Source organism: Triticum dicoccoides, chromosome 2A (genome assembly GCF_002162155.2).
Source record: "Triticum dicoccoides isolate Atlit2015 ecotype Zavitan chromosome 2A, WEW_v2.0, whole genome shotgun sequence".
Classification (NCBI taxonomy): Eukaryota; Viridiplantae; Streptophyta; class Magnoliopsida; order Poales; family Poaceae; genus Triticum; species Triticum dicoccoides.
Genome location: NC_041382.1, coordinates 164,325,685 through 164,342,989, shown reverse-complemented (window position 1 = coordinate 164,342,989; position 17,305 = coordinate 164,325,685). Strand labels below are relative to the sequence as shown.

The window sequence follows — 17,305 nt, the reverse complement described above, 5'->3', positions numbered from 1 at the left end:
ACCACGCACGGCCGCTTCCCTCCCTCCCCCCTCTGAGCTCGCTCGGGTGCGTACCGCCGTACCCAACCGGGGAGATTTCGGGGGCCATCCAGGGGCGGAAGGGTCATTTCCCCTGCCCCCATTAATCAAGTCCACACGAGCCGCAGCCTCACGCCCCACGCCGCCTTCGCTAGCGGACGAGCCCGCCCTCCCCAAACTGCCCCTCGCACCGTCGCCTCCAAAACCACCTCCGGCTTCCTCCTCACTCAGGCCCCTCCGCTCAGCCCCGCACCGCGCCGATGGCCGATTCGCCGAACCCTAGCTCCGGGGACCTCCCCTCGCCCGCCGGGAGCTCGCCCGACAAGCCGTACCCCGCGGATCGACGCGTCGCGGCGCTCGCCGGCGCGGGCGCGAGGTACAAGGCCATGTCCCCCGCGCGGCTGCCGATCTCGCGCGAGCCCTGCCTCACCATCCCCGCCGGCTTCAGCCCCTCCGCCCTCCTCGACTCCCCCGTGCTCCTCACCAACTTCAAGGTGACTGCCGCCTCCCTGTACTGTACCTCTCGCCTCTCGCCTGCTGTTACTACTTGTTACCGCGGGATCTGCGGGCCGTACGGCGTCCGTGTCATGCTGAGGTCAATTTGAGCTGGGGAAAAGGAGGGATTCCGATGCGCATTAGCTCCGCGCTCTAGTTTATGAGACAATTGCGCCGGGGAATTAATTGGCTCGTGGCCTCGGAATAACGCGCTTTCCCTGTGCGCTTTCGCATTTCCGGCCATGCCATGAAGCTTCTGGAACTTCCTTTTCTGCGGGGGTTCTTCGTGATATGTTTGTTTTCCCCCCGCTTCTTCTTTTGGAGCGTCCCCGCGCCGTCTACTTGCTGTGGAGTGAGGGGGATGCTGTTGCTTGTGCGTCTGCAGGGAATTATTCTGTTAGTTATGCACACACTTGGTGGCTACGAGAACAAATCATCATTTGACATTCCTTCTACGGGGGCTCTGTAGGGCCTTATTTAAGGAAACGCCCCCTCGGCCCTGGCCGGTTATACTGGTGGTGTGCTAAGAGATGGTGCTCGTTCATAAGGACATCACCAAGTAATTGTGTTCGGGTTGACCGTTTGGTTGTTATTCTTCCTCGGGATTGGTTGTAGAAGTGGTATTTGTTTTCCTGAGTCCTCTTGCTGGCAGCGTACAAACTGAAATGGCCCTTGCTTGCTGGGCCTAGTCACTTGCTTGCAGCATCATTGTTGCTTTCTTTGTCTTGCTCTGTTATTCTTGCCGGCCTTCTTCTTCATGTTTCCTCTTTCAAGCATAGGAGAAAATGATTGGCAAACTTGTTACTTTTAAAGAAAAATATTTATTAAGGTGGCATTTATTTCAGAGGGCGAGGTACTTCATATATGCAATCTGCAGGCTATAGTAAAGAAAAATATTTATTAAGGTGACATTTATTTCAGAGGGCGATGTACTTCATATATGCAATTTGCAGGCTGTAGTGTTGTTGTACTTCCTATTTTGCGTTCACAAGTATTCAGAGGTCTTAAAGCGTGGTGGACACTGAAAATAGTTAACAAAAATTTCTTTCAGGTTGAACCTTCACCAACAACTGGTAGTCTGAGCATGGCTGCAATTATGCACAAGAGTGCTCATCCAGACATGCCTTCGCCACGGGATAAGTCCATTCGAGCCCATGAAGATGGGGGTTCTAGGGATTTTGAATTCAAGCCTCATCTGAATTCGTCTTCTCAATCAGTGGTACACAACCTTTAATTTTCTTTTCTCTGTGTCCCATAGAGATTAATGTACTTTATCTTGCAGAACATCAAAAGAAAATTTAAGCATTTTGTTTCTATACGACCCCACAAATATATCTGGCCTTTATTGTGCATATTATAACCATAATTCGGCTAGGTTCTTGAATTGTTGCATAATTCATAATCTTGCCTATCATTTGTAAATGCATGTACGAACTTACCTATTTTATTCTGATCTTCTTTGGAGGGTAGGAAGGTAACACTATCCCAGATGCATGGCAAATCTCAGTATAGAACTCATTAACTCAATATCCATATGTAACATTACTTCTTTCACATGTAGCGGAGAAGTTTCTTTATAAATAGTAGAGTTTGAAAAAAGCACTTTGAATGACAGTTTGGGGAAAAACTATGGTACATATGTAGTTAGATCTATCTGTGCTTGCTATGTTAGTCACATTCTTTCTTAATTCCTGTTGACTTGTTTTTGCATATTTTGTTTTGCATCGTGTAACATTTGTAATGCTCATATTTTGTACTGCAGGCTCCTGCTATGAGTGATCTAAAAAAACACGAGCATTCTATGCAAAATCAGAGTATGAATCCCAGCTCATCATCTAGCAATATGGTGAATGAAAACAGACCTCCCTGTTCACGCGAGTCAAGTCTTACAGTGAATGTAAGTGCTCCGAACCAACCTGTTGGAATGGTTGGTTTGACTGACAGCATGCCTGCTGAAGTTGGTACTTCTGAGCCGCAGCAGATGAATAGTTCTGACAATGCCATGCAAGAGCCGCAGTCTGAAAATGTTGCTGACAAGTCAGCAGATGATGGCTACAACTGGCGCAAATATGGGCAGAAGCATGTCAAGGGAAGTGAAAACCCTAGAAGTTATTACAAGTGCACACATCCTAATTGTGAAGTAAAAAAGCTATTGGAGCGTGCGGTTGATGGTCTGATCACGGAAGTTGTCTATAAGGGGCGCCATAATCATCCTAAGCCCCAGCCTAATAGGAGGTTAGCTGGTGGTGCAGTTCCTTTGAACCAGGGTGAAGAACGATATGATGGTGCGGCAGCTGCTGATGGTGAGATGTTTGTCATGATTTCTTGGAAATACTGCATCAGGTCCCTATAGTTTGGAGCTTGGCATCCTGCATTCTTGTATCTAGCATGGAAGTAAAAATGTATCGACATCTATGGTTGAATTTTAGGATCCCATTGCTGCTTTTCCCTCCTCTCGAGTAGCTTCCTATTTTTTATGAACTTAATATAGTTGTAGTAAAAACCATCAGTTCAAAATTGTAAAATTCTTGGAAATGAATCCCTTGAAGTTACAAAACTCAAATTTAATTCTCACTCCAATCTATATTAATTGTCGCTGATTTAGTACATATGAGTTTCCCTGAGTTGAACGTGGGCATCACAATAGATATATATTGACCAGTCCGTACACAAAAAGAGAGCTTGTGGTAGAAGTGCTTTAATTTTCTTGTAGTCATTGTTTTCTCGCTATCTCAGACTTCTATCTTTTTTGCAGATAAATCTTCCAATGCTCTTAGCAACCTTGCTAATGCGGTAAATTCGCCTGGCATGGTTGAGCCTGTTCCAGTTTCAGTTAGTGATGATGACATAGATGCTGGAGGTGGAAGATCCTACCCTGGGGATGATGGTACTGAGGAGGAGGATTTAGAGTCAAAACGCAGGTATGCTTGGTTTGAACTTGGTAAATTTACACTTCAAAGAATCATTCCTGTCAAGTGACAAGTGCTAATCTTCTTGTCTACAACTATCAAATATGAAAACAGGAAAATGGAGTCTGCTGGTATTGATGCTGCTCTGATGGGTAAACCTAACCGTGAGCCCCGTGTTGTCGTTCAAACTGTAAGTGAGGTTGACATCTTGGATGATGGGTATCGTTGGCGGAAATATGGACAGAAAGTTGTCAAAGGAAACCCCAATCCACGGTAAGTATTTATTTTCTTCATTAGTTGCTTTTTATCCTTTTATTGTCTGGCTCTTGAGAAGATTGTCATTGTAATGGTAAATATCTATTCTGGCTAAGAACTTTTTGCACTTTGTATTTTGCGACATGTCTATGCATAATTGTATTTTATATGCTTTCTCAGTCACGTGTCATGCATGTGTTGAGTTTTATCCCTAACATAAGAGAGCCTGTGATTAAGATGATACTGGTTAAATGTAATATCTTTCAATCATAAATTTGTTGTAGAAGGCTGATAGAAATGAAATAAAATGGCCATTGAACAAGTATTCTACTTCACACCTATGCTCAAGGTTTTATATGAATGAATAAGTGGACATCTGGTGAAGACATGTGGTAGATGAAGATGAAATATATGTTACTTCACCTTTATCACTGATTCACTGTTGGTGATCACATGCGGATATGGAAGAATTCCTATTCCGTACTACAATCAGCACATGTGTCTTGAAGGCCGCTCAAAGCTAGACCGCGTTTAGTCCGTCATATAGTTTTTACCATCCAGTTCTACCCCCTCCGTTCCAAAATACTTGTCGTGGCTTTAGTTCAAAATTGAACTAAAACCACGAGAAGTATTTTGGAACGGAGGGTGTATTATTTATGTGGGCTGGTACAGAGGTCCATTAGTTTTGTTATATGATGAGTTTTCCCCCTTCTGGTGAAGATCACATTTAAAGGCAGATATGCTATTGAGAATCATATAACATATGATATTGAGAATCGTATAACATATAATGCAAAACAAAAACACACGCACTTCATTTGTGTCATGGCACATGATTATATTGATGTATCATGTATGTATGCGTGTATACGATGAGCCCTGCAACACTATAGTTAGCAGAGATAATAAAACTAGAAAGCAATGCTCCACTCTTAAATTATACTACCTCTGTAACTAAATATAAGACGTTGAACTGGAAAAACGTCTTATATTTAGTTACAGAGGTAGTACTATATAAAATATTATCCCTAAGCATACAAAGTGAAGACAATTGATTGGCTGGTGTATGTCTGTTTTAGTAAGGGTGATATTTGGCCCCAAGTCCATGTGTGCAGCCAGTTTATTTATGCATGGGGTGCAAGGCTTTAGAATAGTCCTTTGCAGTTTGAGTTGCTAGCTAGTCAAAGACGCCCTTTTCATGAGGGAGAAAAGACTAGCTACATAAATGTTTGGTTTGAAGCTAATGGTTGCGTAAGAATTGCTAGTGTTGAAAATGTATTTGTCATGCATTTGCTTTGCTGCCTAAGTTTTGACTTCAACTCCTGGTTCTTTTTTGGCCAAATATTCACGGGCATGACCAGAATTTTCGCAAACATTAGCAGTGGAAACTTTGACAACCAAACAGATTATACTGGTGTGCTTGCATGTATTTGTATGCCATGGCCTTTCACTACTCCTTCCGATCTGAATTAACTGACGCGGCCTCGGAGGGAGTACTTCATTTTATAGAGGCTGCATCAATTAATTTGGATCGGAGGGAGTACTTCATTTTTAAGTATGTTAAAATGGCAATGTTGTACGGATACACTGTGCCATATGAAATGCTATTCCCATGTATACCAAAGGGAGGCATTTAATTTGTAGTCCAGTCTTTTTAGCCCCTCGAGGGCTATATCCACCCATGCATCACCGTCCGATAGATGTGTTGTGATCTATATGGCCATTGTGCTTGCAGATTGCTTTAACTTCGCGCATTTATTTATAGTTTGCTAATGAACACACCAATGGGATGTCGTACAGTTTACATGTCAGATCGGAGTCAACGCATCATCAACTTTCCCTGCACCTCCTCCAAGAGGCAAATGAATTCATGGTCTGGGAAAACTTTTGCACTAATTGACAAACAATTTTCTTGTCTAATAAATTATTCTGTTTGGATTACATGCCCAACTGTCCCAAAACGTAAGCAGAATTAGAGTTTGCATTAATTGGTTGGGTCGTGCTGATCACACACGGAAACAAAGTGTAAGAGGTACCCATAATGCAGGTCCGAACTCCAAAAAGCTCACCTTGTAACATACTTGATCAAATGCAAATGATGCCACAACTCCCACTTATTCCAATAAAAGAATGTGGCTCAACAAGGATTCCTACAAGCGTAGATCTTTCACGAAGGATGGATGTTCTATATATACTAATAAAAAAGGGGCAACCTGGTGCATGTAGCTCCCGCTTGCGCAGGGTCCAGGGAAGGGTCCGACCACTTTGGGTCTATAGTACGCAGCCTTTCCCTACATTTCTGTAAGAGGCTGTTTCCAGGACTTGAACCCATGACCTCATGGTCACAAGGCAGCAGCTTTACCACTGCGCCAAGGCTCCCCTTCTATTTTATTTATACTAATATACTTTTTTATTCTATTTTATTTATCTTATAAATTGGAGTTAGTGGTGATCGTGGTGAGTTCACTCCCACCGCTCCAGCCCAATTTCTCTCATCCATCCAGGACCCACCAGGAAAGAAGGAAAATGATAAACAAAACAGTAATATAATGCAATTATGGACCCCAGACCTGCTGCTAAACATAGCTCAGTCAAACCAGCAAGCCACTGCCTTACTAATATTTTTTGAATGAGAAAATACTTTACAAGTGCACGAGCGTACACTTCTTTTTCCACTGCAACACAAGCCAGCCAGTCGCTGGCTGGCGCTCCCTCCTTCCCAATCCATGTCCTCCAGCCTCCCAGTATCCATTTATAGTTATGGTGTATTACCTTTTATGGTGTTATGCTTAGCAAGTGCATTGGTTGTTGTATACTGCTACTAATCTAATACTCCCTCTGCGGAGTGATCTAAACGCTCTATATTTCTTTAGAGGGAGTACAACTGTAATCATTTTTGTGGTTGCGTAATAACACACCGACATTATGCTAGTCCTTATAACAAATAAGATGGGATCATTCGAATGCATGTCTTCTTAAAAACAAAGCTATGAGCATTAAATGTTCCGGCCTTTTTCTTTTAGGACAGCTAGGCAGCAAATTTTCCACTCCCTCCGTCCCGAAATGTAAGACGTTTTCGATACTATGATAGTGTCAAAAAGCGTCTTACATTTTGGGACAGAGGGAGTAGTAAAAAAAGCAGTTCAACCACTGGTTAATCACACTGCTACACTCATTCAACCTGACCACACGCTGGCAGCACCAAGTAATAATGAACCATAACATACAGCACCAAGTAATAATGAGCCACATGAGCATGCATTTTTTTGGATGATAATATGTGAGTCAGGCTTTTAAGGGCTTGATTGATTCTGGTGATTGATGTTACGAAAAGTCAACCACATGGATCGCACCGCGACCTAAATTTGTATCACCTTGTGAATGGATTTATATGTAGCTAGTAGCTACTCAGTTTGTTATGTGAGCCATTGCACTCTTATATATTTTCTGTTCTTGACTGCAGGAGTTACTACAAATGCACAAGCACAGGATGCCCTGTGAGGAAGCATGTTGAGAGAGCATCGCATGATCCTAAATCAGTGATAACAACGTATGAAGGAAAACATAACCATGAAGTCCCTGCTGCGAGGAATGCAATCCATGAGATGTCCGCGCCTCCCATGAAGAATGTCGTGCATCAGATTAACAGCAATATGCCCAGCAGCATTGGCGGCATGATGCGAGCATGTGAAGTCAGGAACTTCAGCAACCAATATTCTCAAGCCGCTGAAACCGACAATGTCAGTCTTGACCTTGGTGTTGGGATCAGCCCGAACCACAGCGACGCCACAAACCAAATGCAGTCTACAGGTCCTGATCAGATGCAGTATCAAATGCAACCGATGGCTTCGATGTATAGCAACATGAGACATCCATCAATGGCAATGCCAACGGTACAAGGGAACTCTGCTGGCCGCATGTATGGTTCCAGAGAAGATAAAGGTAGCGAAGGGTTTACTTTCAGAGCCACACCGATGGACCATTCAGCTAACCTATGCTATAGCGGTGCTGGGAACTTGGTCATGGGTCCATGAGTGGAATGATGAGAGTGTCTGCAAATGCTTATAGCTCCATGAATCATATATTACAAACAATGCTTTTGTAACGACAATCTCTTCAGCAAGATTCTTAATTGTGTATCGGTTACAAGTCAGTTCCAGCCGGAGGCAAGTAAGCTATAAGCTATACCTGGGGGACTGCAGCAAATGCGCATGTGTCTTTTTAAGTGCGGAAAAGGCCCCTGCTGTATGTAGCGCTGCAGCCCTACATTCGTTGTACAGCGAACCTAATATGATTAGTTAATTAGATTATGAGAATTTGGTTTTGTGAACTGTCTTATCTTCTGTACTGGAATATTGACAGAAATATAGATCCATCGTAATTTTCTTTTACCGTTAAGACAACTGTTATTTATGGATGCTTGTACAGCAATCATTTTTGATTGGGTTTAGGTTTACTTTGTGCTACTCAATTACAAGTTCCAACCCTACTCCAAAAAGGGCATGAACAACCAGAAGTGCATCAAGAAGCATGGGTGGTCGAAACCTCCTGAGAGTTATGTTAAATTGAATATTGTTGCTGCCTTGAGCCTTCAGGAGGAGATTGGTGCTACTGGAGTACTGATCAGAGATGATCGTGGGCATTTTGTTTTGCGGCGAGTAACAGTAGAATAGATCATGTAAACTCGGCACCTACTGCAAAAGCTAGAACTTTCATGGATGGTCTAATCCTTGCAGGACAGGTTGGATGCGAGAATATCATAATTAACTCGGACTGTATGGAAGTGGTTTAGTCTATGCATGATGGTGGCTATTCAACAACCAAAGCTTCGGCAATTTACGAAGAGTGTGTGCTCTTAGCGAGGAATTTTTCTCGACGGGAGATCCTCCGACTTTTGTTTTGTATATCTAGCCTGGTGGATGATGTTACCATGTTCGAAAATTAATAAAATTGTCGTGATGGCTTTCCCTCAAAAAAGAAAAAAAGATCTCCAAAGGCACCAACACCCATCATCTCAAATCATTTTAGTTACTTGGCAGTGCTGATTGAGACTTACTTACATGCAATTACATTAAGATTAGACGTCTGAAACTGAAACATATACTGTAGCCCTCGAACTTGTACCACTACTACATCTCATCAGCCTCTTATCCAGGCCTAGACCTAAGTTCGGCGTTACAACAGCAGGTTACCTGGGAGCTATTCTTCTCCACAGCAGCAGCAGCAGCATCCTAGAGTCCAACAAAGCATGCATCTAGATTCGCCTACGAGCAGCGAGGTCACAAAAGCAGTCACACCACAGCACTAGTGCCATGCGGAGGAGACGACGAGGGGCTTGCTCTTCCAGCCGAGGTAGAGCGCGCCGTCCCTCTCGGCGAGCTTGTAGTTCTCCGAGTAGCTCTGCAGCAGCGTGCTGATGGTGGCGTTCACCAGCGCGCTGAGCGGCGACGGCCTGAAGCCGGCCATGGTGAGGCGCGCCTTCCACTTGCCGAACACCTCGTGCCGCTCCACCCGCTCCGCGCCCTCGCACGCGATCAGGTTCACCACCTCCCGCGCCAGGCAGTGCTGCTCCATGTTCACCCGCTCCCTGTCGTCCCTCGGCAGCGTCAGGTCGATGGACTCGAAGATGGCCGCGTAGTAGTCGAGCGTCTCCGCGAACCGCTGCGGGAACGGCGCCGTGTTGGTGTTGGACTCCTGCTCCACCAGCGTCAGCACCCTGGGCCGCAGCCCCTTCACCAGCCGCAGGATCCGGTCCCGGTGGTTCGCCGTGCTCACCGTCTCGTCCGGGATGTGGTGCAGCTCCAGCGTGAAGTTCACCGCCAGCGCCTCCCCGGGGACGAACCCGAGGTGCGCCTCCTCCACCTCCTCGCCGGCCATGGCCACCGAGTGGAACTCGAAGGGGACCTTGCAGAGCCCGGCGATGTGCGACAGCCTCCTCCCGACAAGGTCCAGCCCGCCGCCCCGCGCGTAGGCCGACACCGTGTCGTCGATGCCGGTGATCCTCACCGTCGGCGGCCCGCCGGGCCTGGCCGCGAGGGCCTGGAGGAGGGAGATCCACTGCGCTCCCTGGGCGATGTGGAAGTCGATAATGTGGATCCGGTCCTCCCCCTTGACGGCCTCCGCGATGGCGCCGTTGGCCGACATGTAGCCGAACTTGAAGTAGGGGCAGGCCTCGTAGAGGAAATGCATGTAGGAGAGCAGGTCGGAGCTCTTGGGCTCCTTGCACCTCAGGGCCTTGTAGATGGAGTGGCCGGAGGAGGCGAGCCTGGCCACCAGCCCTTCCACCATGTAGGCTCCCAGCCTCTCCAGCGGTGTGCCGGAGACCGAGACCATCTTCCTCAGCTCCGGCACCATCACATCCACCGCGTACATGTTCTTCTCCTCCACAGCTCTGGCGCAGGCGAGCAGCAGCTCCTTCAGGTCGCCCCTGGGGAAGTCCATCCTCTGCGCCCACTTCTCCGGCTCCAGCGACAGCTGCTTCGCGACGGAGCTCTCGAGGCTGTTCACTATCTCGGCGTCCGGCCCGAGCATTTCAGCCTCAAGGTCCTTGAGCTTCTGCTTCAGATCGTTGGGATCCTCGGTCGTCACAGTGACGCATGAAGCACTCACCGGAGACCCGTTGGTGGAGTCGGAGCGGCTGTCGTCGTGGGACGACGGGCTGCCGCTGCCGCTCCTGATGGACGGAGGAGTGAAGCTATGGCTGGACGGCGAGTCGTGCCTCATGCAGCCGGCTGCCGCCGAGGAGTCCAGAGTGTGCTTCATCTGAGCGACCTGGTTCTCATAGCTAGCGTCTGATGACGACTTGAGGCTGTAGAGGTGCTGTGGCACGACATGGGTGTCTGGAGATGGCTGGTAAGGGCGGCAGGGATGCTGTGGGTTGTCCGAGTACTGGAACTGGAACTGCTTCGGGTTCTGCCTCTGCATGTTGCTGAAGGGGTGGATCATCCGGGAGGTTGGAGTATCGGCCATACTTGTTCTGTGAAGGATCTGACGCACTATTCACTGCATGGATCTATCTTCTAGCCCAGAAATCCAGATGAAACGAGAAATCTGAAACAGGAGAGTAATAAGACTGTAAGAAGAAAAGCACACCGAGTTACTAACTCCAAAGGTAATACTGGTAGCCAAGCATACACTTCCAGTAACAGAGATAGAATTGGTGTATTGTATACATGGAATGGAAACACCATCTCAATCCCAGACACAGGAAATAATAACATACTGTATCTGAAAAAAGACATGTAAAAGTACAAGAGCCTAACAATCACAAGCGATCATACTTTTACTAGTGATGAAAAGTAATAGTACTAGCACTACAAGATGGCATACAAGGCATATATAAATAGATGATCAAGTTAGTCTGAAGAAAACACTTTGAGTAGTACAGAACCAACACAAACAACCAGTAGGCATCCTACAGTTAACAAGAAGCAAGTGAAGGGAGGAGCATGGTGCTGACCGAAGAAGATCGTCACGATTACATCGCCAAGACTCCCAGTCCGGGCAAAGAAAAAACAGCCGTAGTACTACTAAAGTGGGAGTATGACCTGAGCGCGCGCAAACAAAAGAGGGGCCTGTAGACGACTACAACGGGTCGTAAAGTAATCCCCACCTCATCATAATTTTCCTGCAGTGCACCAAACCGGCAGCAGTTTGACCCGCCCGTCGGCACAACCAAACCAACCACACCCCCTTTCCCGTCCCGGCGCAGGGACAGGATTAATCAACTGACATCCACTGAAATAAATATACACAAGATCGCACGGGTCAATGGTCAAAAGCCCCTGGATCTGCTTGTTTTGGCGGGCGCAAATCGAGAGGTCTAATCTATCACCAACCTCCATTTGACGCGGTCTGAGGAAATTCTCCGTAGCTCGCAAGCTTGGTCATGGCCTAGTAGGCTGGCTAGTACCGAGGCCGTACGGGTGGTGTGGTGTGCGGCTGCGACGACTAGGCTTGCAAGCAAAATACGCCGACTGTCGCACAAAAAGTACTAGCCAAAAACAAAAACAAAAAACTACGGAAGCAGCTTCTTCCTCGCTTGAGCGACTGCCAATCTCACGAGAAAACTAACGAACTGGGCATGGATTCATGGGAGAAAACCACTGGCCGCGACCAAACATCAAGGGCCCCCTAGCTAACCGTGACCCGGAACGAGCAAGGGCAGGCCATGGCCTAGCCTAGCATCCGCCTTCATTTTGTTCAAGCGCTCATGAAGCTCAAAACTGGCCTAGCTTCCTTCGTAGCTGCTACAGAGAAGGCAGGCGAGAGGGGAGGAACGAGGAAGGGAAGTACCTCTACCCGGGTAGCTCCGGCCGGTGGCTCTCGGTCGAACCCTTGAGCTGAAGTCGGGGGGAGGAGGATTCGTGCGGCGATGGTGAAGAGCTAGCGCCGGGAGAAGAGAGAAGAGAGATCGCGAAGGGAGGGAGAGGGGAAGAGAAAGAGGAGACGAGAGGAGGTGGGCGTTGGTGGCTCTGGTGCTGTGGTTGTGGGGGGAGTGCGATGTTGTTTCCTGTAGGGGGGTCTGGGCTGAGCTAGTGGATGCTCCGGGTGGCCGTTGCTATTTCTACCCCGGGGCCGCGCGGGGACGCGTCGTCCGCGGTTTGTGCCGTCGTGAGGCGTGACGCGCGGGCGGGGTCGGGGTCGGGGGGCGTTCAGACCGCGCCTGCGTGCGTGGCGCGCACCGGGCACGGGGATGGATCAAATATCTCAGCACTGCCCCCCACGCGAGTCGCGACCAACCTCGCGCTCGTGCGTCGTGCATCGAATACTTGACGCGCTACGCGGCTGGACTGCGGACTGGATGGAGGTTGGACCGTGAGACTCCACGAGGCTCCACTCCAGCGCCAGGTATTTGCTTGCTCGGGAGTCGAGATAACTGTGCTGTGCGTGATGCGCCGGGATGACGACGACGGTATACTTGTCGTAGCAACTGTCGCCGTCGTCGTGCAAGGAGAGATCATCACGTGCTGCTGGGACTAGACGATGCTTCGTCAAGGTGTATTTTCGATAGATATTTTTCGCTTCGTGCCATCAAATTGCCAGCTGACACTCGCCAAAAGGTGAGCTAAACAACGGGCTGATGAACAGCGGCCTGCTCCCAACACGCCTCCGTCGCCTTCCTGCCACTTTTCACCGTGTCTCCTTGGTCTCAACACACGTATGTGTCGTATGCTATGTCGGTGTTGAACACGAACTGAAAGTTCAGAAACAAGCGAAGCGAGCTCATGGTTTTGAGGAGCTCTCTTTCTATGTCTGCCACACACGCGGAGCATCTCCAATCCGTTCCGTCAAACAAGATTTTACGCATGCTTATCCTGGCTTTTCCACCACATGACCAGCACGTACTAGATATTCCGCGTCTACACAGATATGAAAAGGCCGGGGGGTCCTAGTCACGCTGCGGTTTGCATCATTTCCTCTTTCAGTGGCATCATTTCTCATGTCTGTCCCCGGGAAATTATCATCCACGTACCGCCTTTCTCGCTTTTGACAACCCATCCTTTGGCGTCCAGCGACCTTTTCCTTCCCTTTTAACTCCAAGATCGCATGGTGGGTCCATGTGCGCCACGCCCAAGCTTAGCTGCGGCTGATACTTCTAACATGATAACGCCACTGCCGTTATCGTAGACATGAGTGCTCGGTATCTTTTCTGATGTGTCGGCTGTCGCGCTGCTGTTCCATCATATTATGAACGCCTTGTATGAATTGGTTGATTTCCAAGGGTCTACGTTCCTTCTTCGCTAGAGTGTACGCCTCCAGAATTGTGGATGGCATGCATGCGGTGACTAGGACTGATTGTGCAATCTTCACTCCTACGGGTACTTGTAGGAAAAGCAACGCTGCCGGAGTCATTGTGGATTGTATAATAGGAGTAGTATATTATTGAGATTATTGACATAGTACCAGACTTCTACTTTGGCACAAATGTCACACCTTGTGCCACTGACAAGCGGTCTCAGCCTCCACCTGTCGGTGGTACAAGCTGTATCACTCATCTCTCTAGTTACTAAGGGCATCTTCAACGTCGACCCTCAAATTTGCTCCGACATCTATCCGGACAGGGGATTAGTTCGCGGACACTTGTGCCAGAGGCCGTCATCCAACGATGCCGCATATATTTCAACAACTATTGAAACAAAACAGACGAAATTCATGCAAGCTGGGCAAACTTCAATAAAATTGGGAAGAGATTTATGCAAACAAAGTGGATTTTATATAAATTGAATGAAATTCATTACATTTTGGACATACTTCAACTAAAAGTGGAGCTCGTCCGAGTCCGGAGGTATAATTTCGGACATACTTCTGTTCTAAACCTAATCTATATGATCGACGGCGCTCGTTTCTCATGTCCGACCATGAGCCCCGAGAACTGAAGCTCTTGTGCTTGCCTTCGCTTTCTCCAGTTCCGCATCAGCGCTCTTCAGCTCTGCCTCCGCAGCCTCCGCCACCATAGCTTGAGTGAACGATTGTCGGCCTGCCAAGCTTGTCTTCAGGCGGAGGGGAAGAGCGGTGGCCTTCCTATGACCCGACCAGCGGCGACCTACCATGCACTACTCTTCCTCGCTGCTGACGGCGCCGGCGGACGTGCCGACTTCATGGTCGTGGCGGCGGGCGCGGCCTTGGCGGTGTCCTCGTCGTCGTCGGTCTTGCCCCGCACCGCGTCCGCCGCCTCGTCGAACTCCTTGTAGTCGGCTTCCAGTTTCGCCTGACGTTGGCAGTGCCGCCTGATGGTGTCCTGGATTAGGGGGTGCACACCACGTTGGCCTGCCGATCATGGGCTGGGCCGAGGACTCGTCCACAACTGAAGAATAGGCCACACATACCCTGGCCCTTGATACGTCTCCAACGTAATAATAATTTTTGATTGTTTCATGCTATTACATTATCAAATTTAGATACTTTATATGCAATTTTATATCATTTTTGGGAACTAACCTATTAACTCGGTGCCCAGTGTCAGTTCTTGTTTTCTGCATGTTTTTGTTTTTTCAGGAAATCAATACCAAACGAAATCCAAACACAATAAAACTTTACGATGATATTTTCAGGACCAGAAGGGACCCTAGGAGCCTCGGGAGGAGATCATGGGGGCTATGAGAGAGCCAGCTCACCAGGCGCCCCCCAAGGGGGTGCACCCTAAGCTTGTGGCACCCTCGTAGCTCTGTTTGCCCTAATTCCAACTCCATAAATTTCCGTAAATCTTGAAACCAATAGAGAGCCACCCGAAACACATTTTCCGCCGCCGCAAACTTCTGTTCTTCTGCGATCCCATCTGGAGGCCTTTTCCGGTACTCTGCCAAAGTGGGAATCGATCTCAGAGGGCTTATACATCAACCCTTGTTGCCCTTTAATGATGCGTGAGTAGTTTACCACAGACCTATGGGTCCATATCTAGTAGCTAGATGGCTTCTTTTCTCTCTTTGAACTTCAATACAAAGTTCTCCATGATCTCCATGGAGCTCTATCCAATGTAATCTTCTTTTGCGGTGTGTTTGTTGGGATCCAATGAATTGTGGGTTTATGATCAGATTATTCATTGAAAGTAATTGAGTCTTTGTTGTACTTTATTATGCATGATTGTCGTAGCTTTGTATTTCTATTCGAGCTATCCGTTTGGGTTGACCAATTAGATTGATTTATCTTCAGTGGGAGAGATGCTTTGTAATGGGCTCTCAATCTTGCGATGTCCTCACCTCGTGACAAAAGGGGTAGCGAGAAACGTATTTGTATTGTTGTCATTAAGGGTAAAACGACGAGGTTCATTCATACTGCTTGAGTTTATTCTGTCTACATTATGTCAACTTGCTTCATGCATTACTCCGTTTGTTATGAACTTAATATCATAGATGCATTCTGGATGGCGGTCGATTGGTGGAGTAATAGTAGTAGATGCAGAGTCGTTTCGGACTACTTGTCATGACGTAATGCCTATATGCATGATCATTGCCATGAATAACATCATAACTATATGTTTTTCTATCAATTGCCCAACAATAATTTGTTCACCCACTGTATGCTATGTTTCAAGAGAGAAGTCTCTAGTGAAAACTATGGCCTTCGGGTCTACTTTTATCATATTATAAAAACTAAAAAATACCTTGCTGCAATTTATGTACTTTTATTTTGTTTTGCAATTTATATATCTACCACTACCAGATTTAGGCCCTGCAAGTAACGAGTTCAAGGGGATTGCCAACCCTTTTGCCCGCATTGGGTGCTGACGTGGCTAGACTGCGTCGGTATTTCTGCAAAGAGGAAGGGATGATGCAACAGCTACAGTAAGTATTTTCCTTAGTTGTGAAATCAAGGTATCAATCCAGTAGGAGAACCAAGCAACACTATGTAAACGGTCTCTGCACACAAAGAACAAATTCTTGCAACCTGACACGTAAGAGGGGTTCTCAATCCCTCCTTGCGGAAAAGATAGATTGGTTTGTATGAGTTTGCGTAAATAGATCTCGCAAAAATACAAAATAAAATAAGTAAATAAAAAATGCAGCAAGGTATTTTTGGGTTTTTGGAATAATAGATCTGAAAGTAAATGCGGCAAAAAATAGATCGGAAAGCAAATATGATAAAAGATAGACCCGGGGGCTGTAGATTTCACTAGTGGCTTCTCTCGAGAAAATAGCACACGGTGGGTAAACAAATTACTGTTAGGCAATTGATAGAAGACAAATAATTATGACGATATCCAAGGCAATGATCAATACATAGGCATCACGTCCAAGATTAGTAGACCGACTCCTACCTGCATCTACTACTATTAGTCCACACATCGACCTCTATCCAACATGCATCTAGTGTATTAAGTTCATGGAGAAACGGAGTAATACAATAAGAACGATGACATGATGTAGACAAGATCTATTGTCACACCCTAGCTAGTTCAAGCATTAGAGTGTGCATCATGTTTAAATTCCTCTTAAATTTGAAATGGGGAAGGCAGAAACCCCCAACACCCCTCCTGGAAACAATTAGGGTTTACTAAAATTATTTTCAATGAACTTGAAATGCCCTTCTAAAAAGTTCACCCTCTTTGTCTTGGGTTAGAACCCCTGGCTAAATTGGTGCACAATTTTCTAGGTCAACAGAAGGTCATTGAATTAAATCATAAGTATTTGAATTTGGGCATTTAAATGCTATAAAATAATTTAAATGCTCAAATAATTCTGGAAATAAATGTTTGCTGTTGGAAATATTCTAAACAGAGCCCACAATTATTTTCAGGATTTTTGGAAACATTTTAGTATTTTTAATAAAGCCCAACAGTTGCAGTTTAATAGAAAAAGAAAACAATCAGAAAAAAGGAGAGAGAGGGAAGCCCACCTGGGCCTTACCTGTGCTGGCCCAGCCCAGCCGACTGGCCTTGCCAGTCGTCGTCCTCCTCCCGCCAGAAGGACGAGGAGCGCGTGGCCGGCGCCCGCGGCCACACGCCGGCCACCTCCTGCTTCTGCCGACGCCCTGGAGACGTCCAGGGATGCCACGCTGACCCCCACGTCCCCCTCTCATCCTCCCTCACTCTCCCCCTCGTCTCCCTCACCCTCTCCCGCGATGGCCGAGCGTGATCCTCGCCGCCGTTCGCCGTAGACGTCACCAGCGCCACCCCCTCGCCCCTCCGA

The 17,305-nt window shown here is 47.2% G+C and overlaps 2 protein-coding genes across 2 annotated transcripts; one reads left to right on the top strand and one right to left on the bottom strand.

The window, feature by feature from the left end:
• Positions 1–17: 17 nt before the first annotated feature.
• LOC119353998 (WRKY transcription factor SUSIBA2-like) lies at positions 18–8,080 on the top strand. The gene is made up of 6 exons (XM_037620704.1): positions 18–512; positions 1,565–1,732; positions 2,276–2,816; positions 3,269–3,434; positions 3,537–3,695; positions 7,141–8,080. Exons 1-6 carry the CDS (start codon positions 279–281, stop codon positions 7,709–7,711), a joined length of 1,839 nt encoding a protein of 612 aa, XP_037476601.1. The 5' UTR covers positions 18–278; the 3' UTR covers positions 7,712–8,080.
• A 606-nt stretch (positions 8,081–8,686) lies between these two features.
• Positions 8,687–12,225, bottom strand: LOC119353997 (chitin-inducible gibberellin-responsive protein 2-like). The gene is made up of 2 exons (XM_037620703.1): positions 11,973–12,225; positions 8,687–10,727 (listed from the first exon to the last, which is right to left on the bottom strand). Exon 2 carries the CDS (start codon positions 10,644–10,646, stop codon positions 8,982–8,984), a length of 1,665 nt encoding a protein of 554 aa, XP_037476600.1. The 5' UTR covers positions 10,647–10,727; positions 11,973–12,225; the 3' UTR covers positions 8,687–8,981.
• Positions 12,226–17,305: the final 5,080 nt, after the last annotated feature.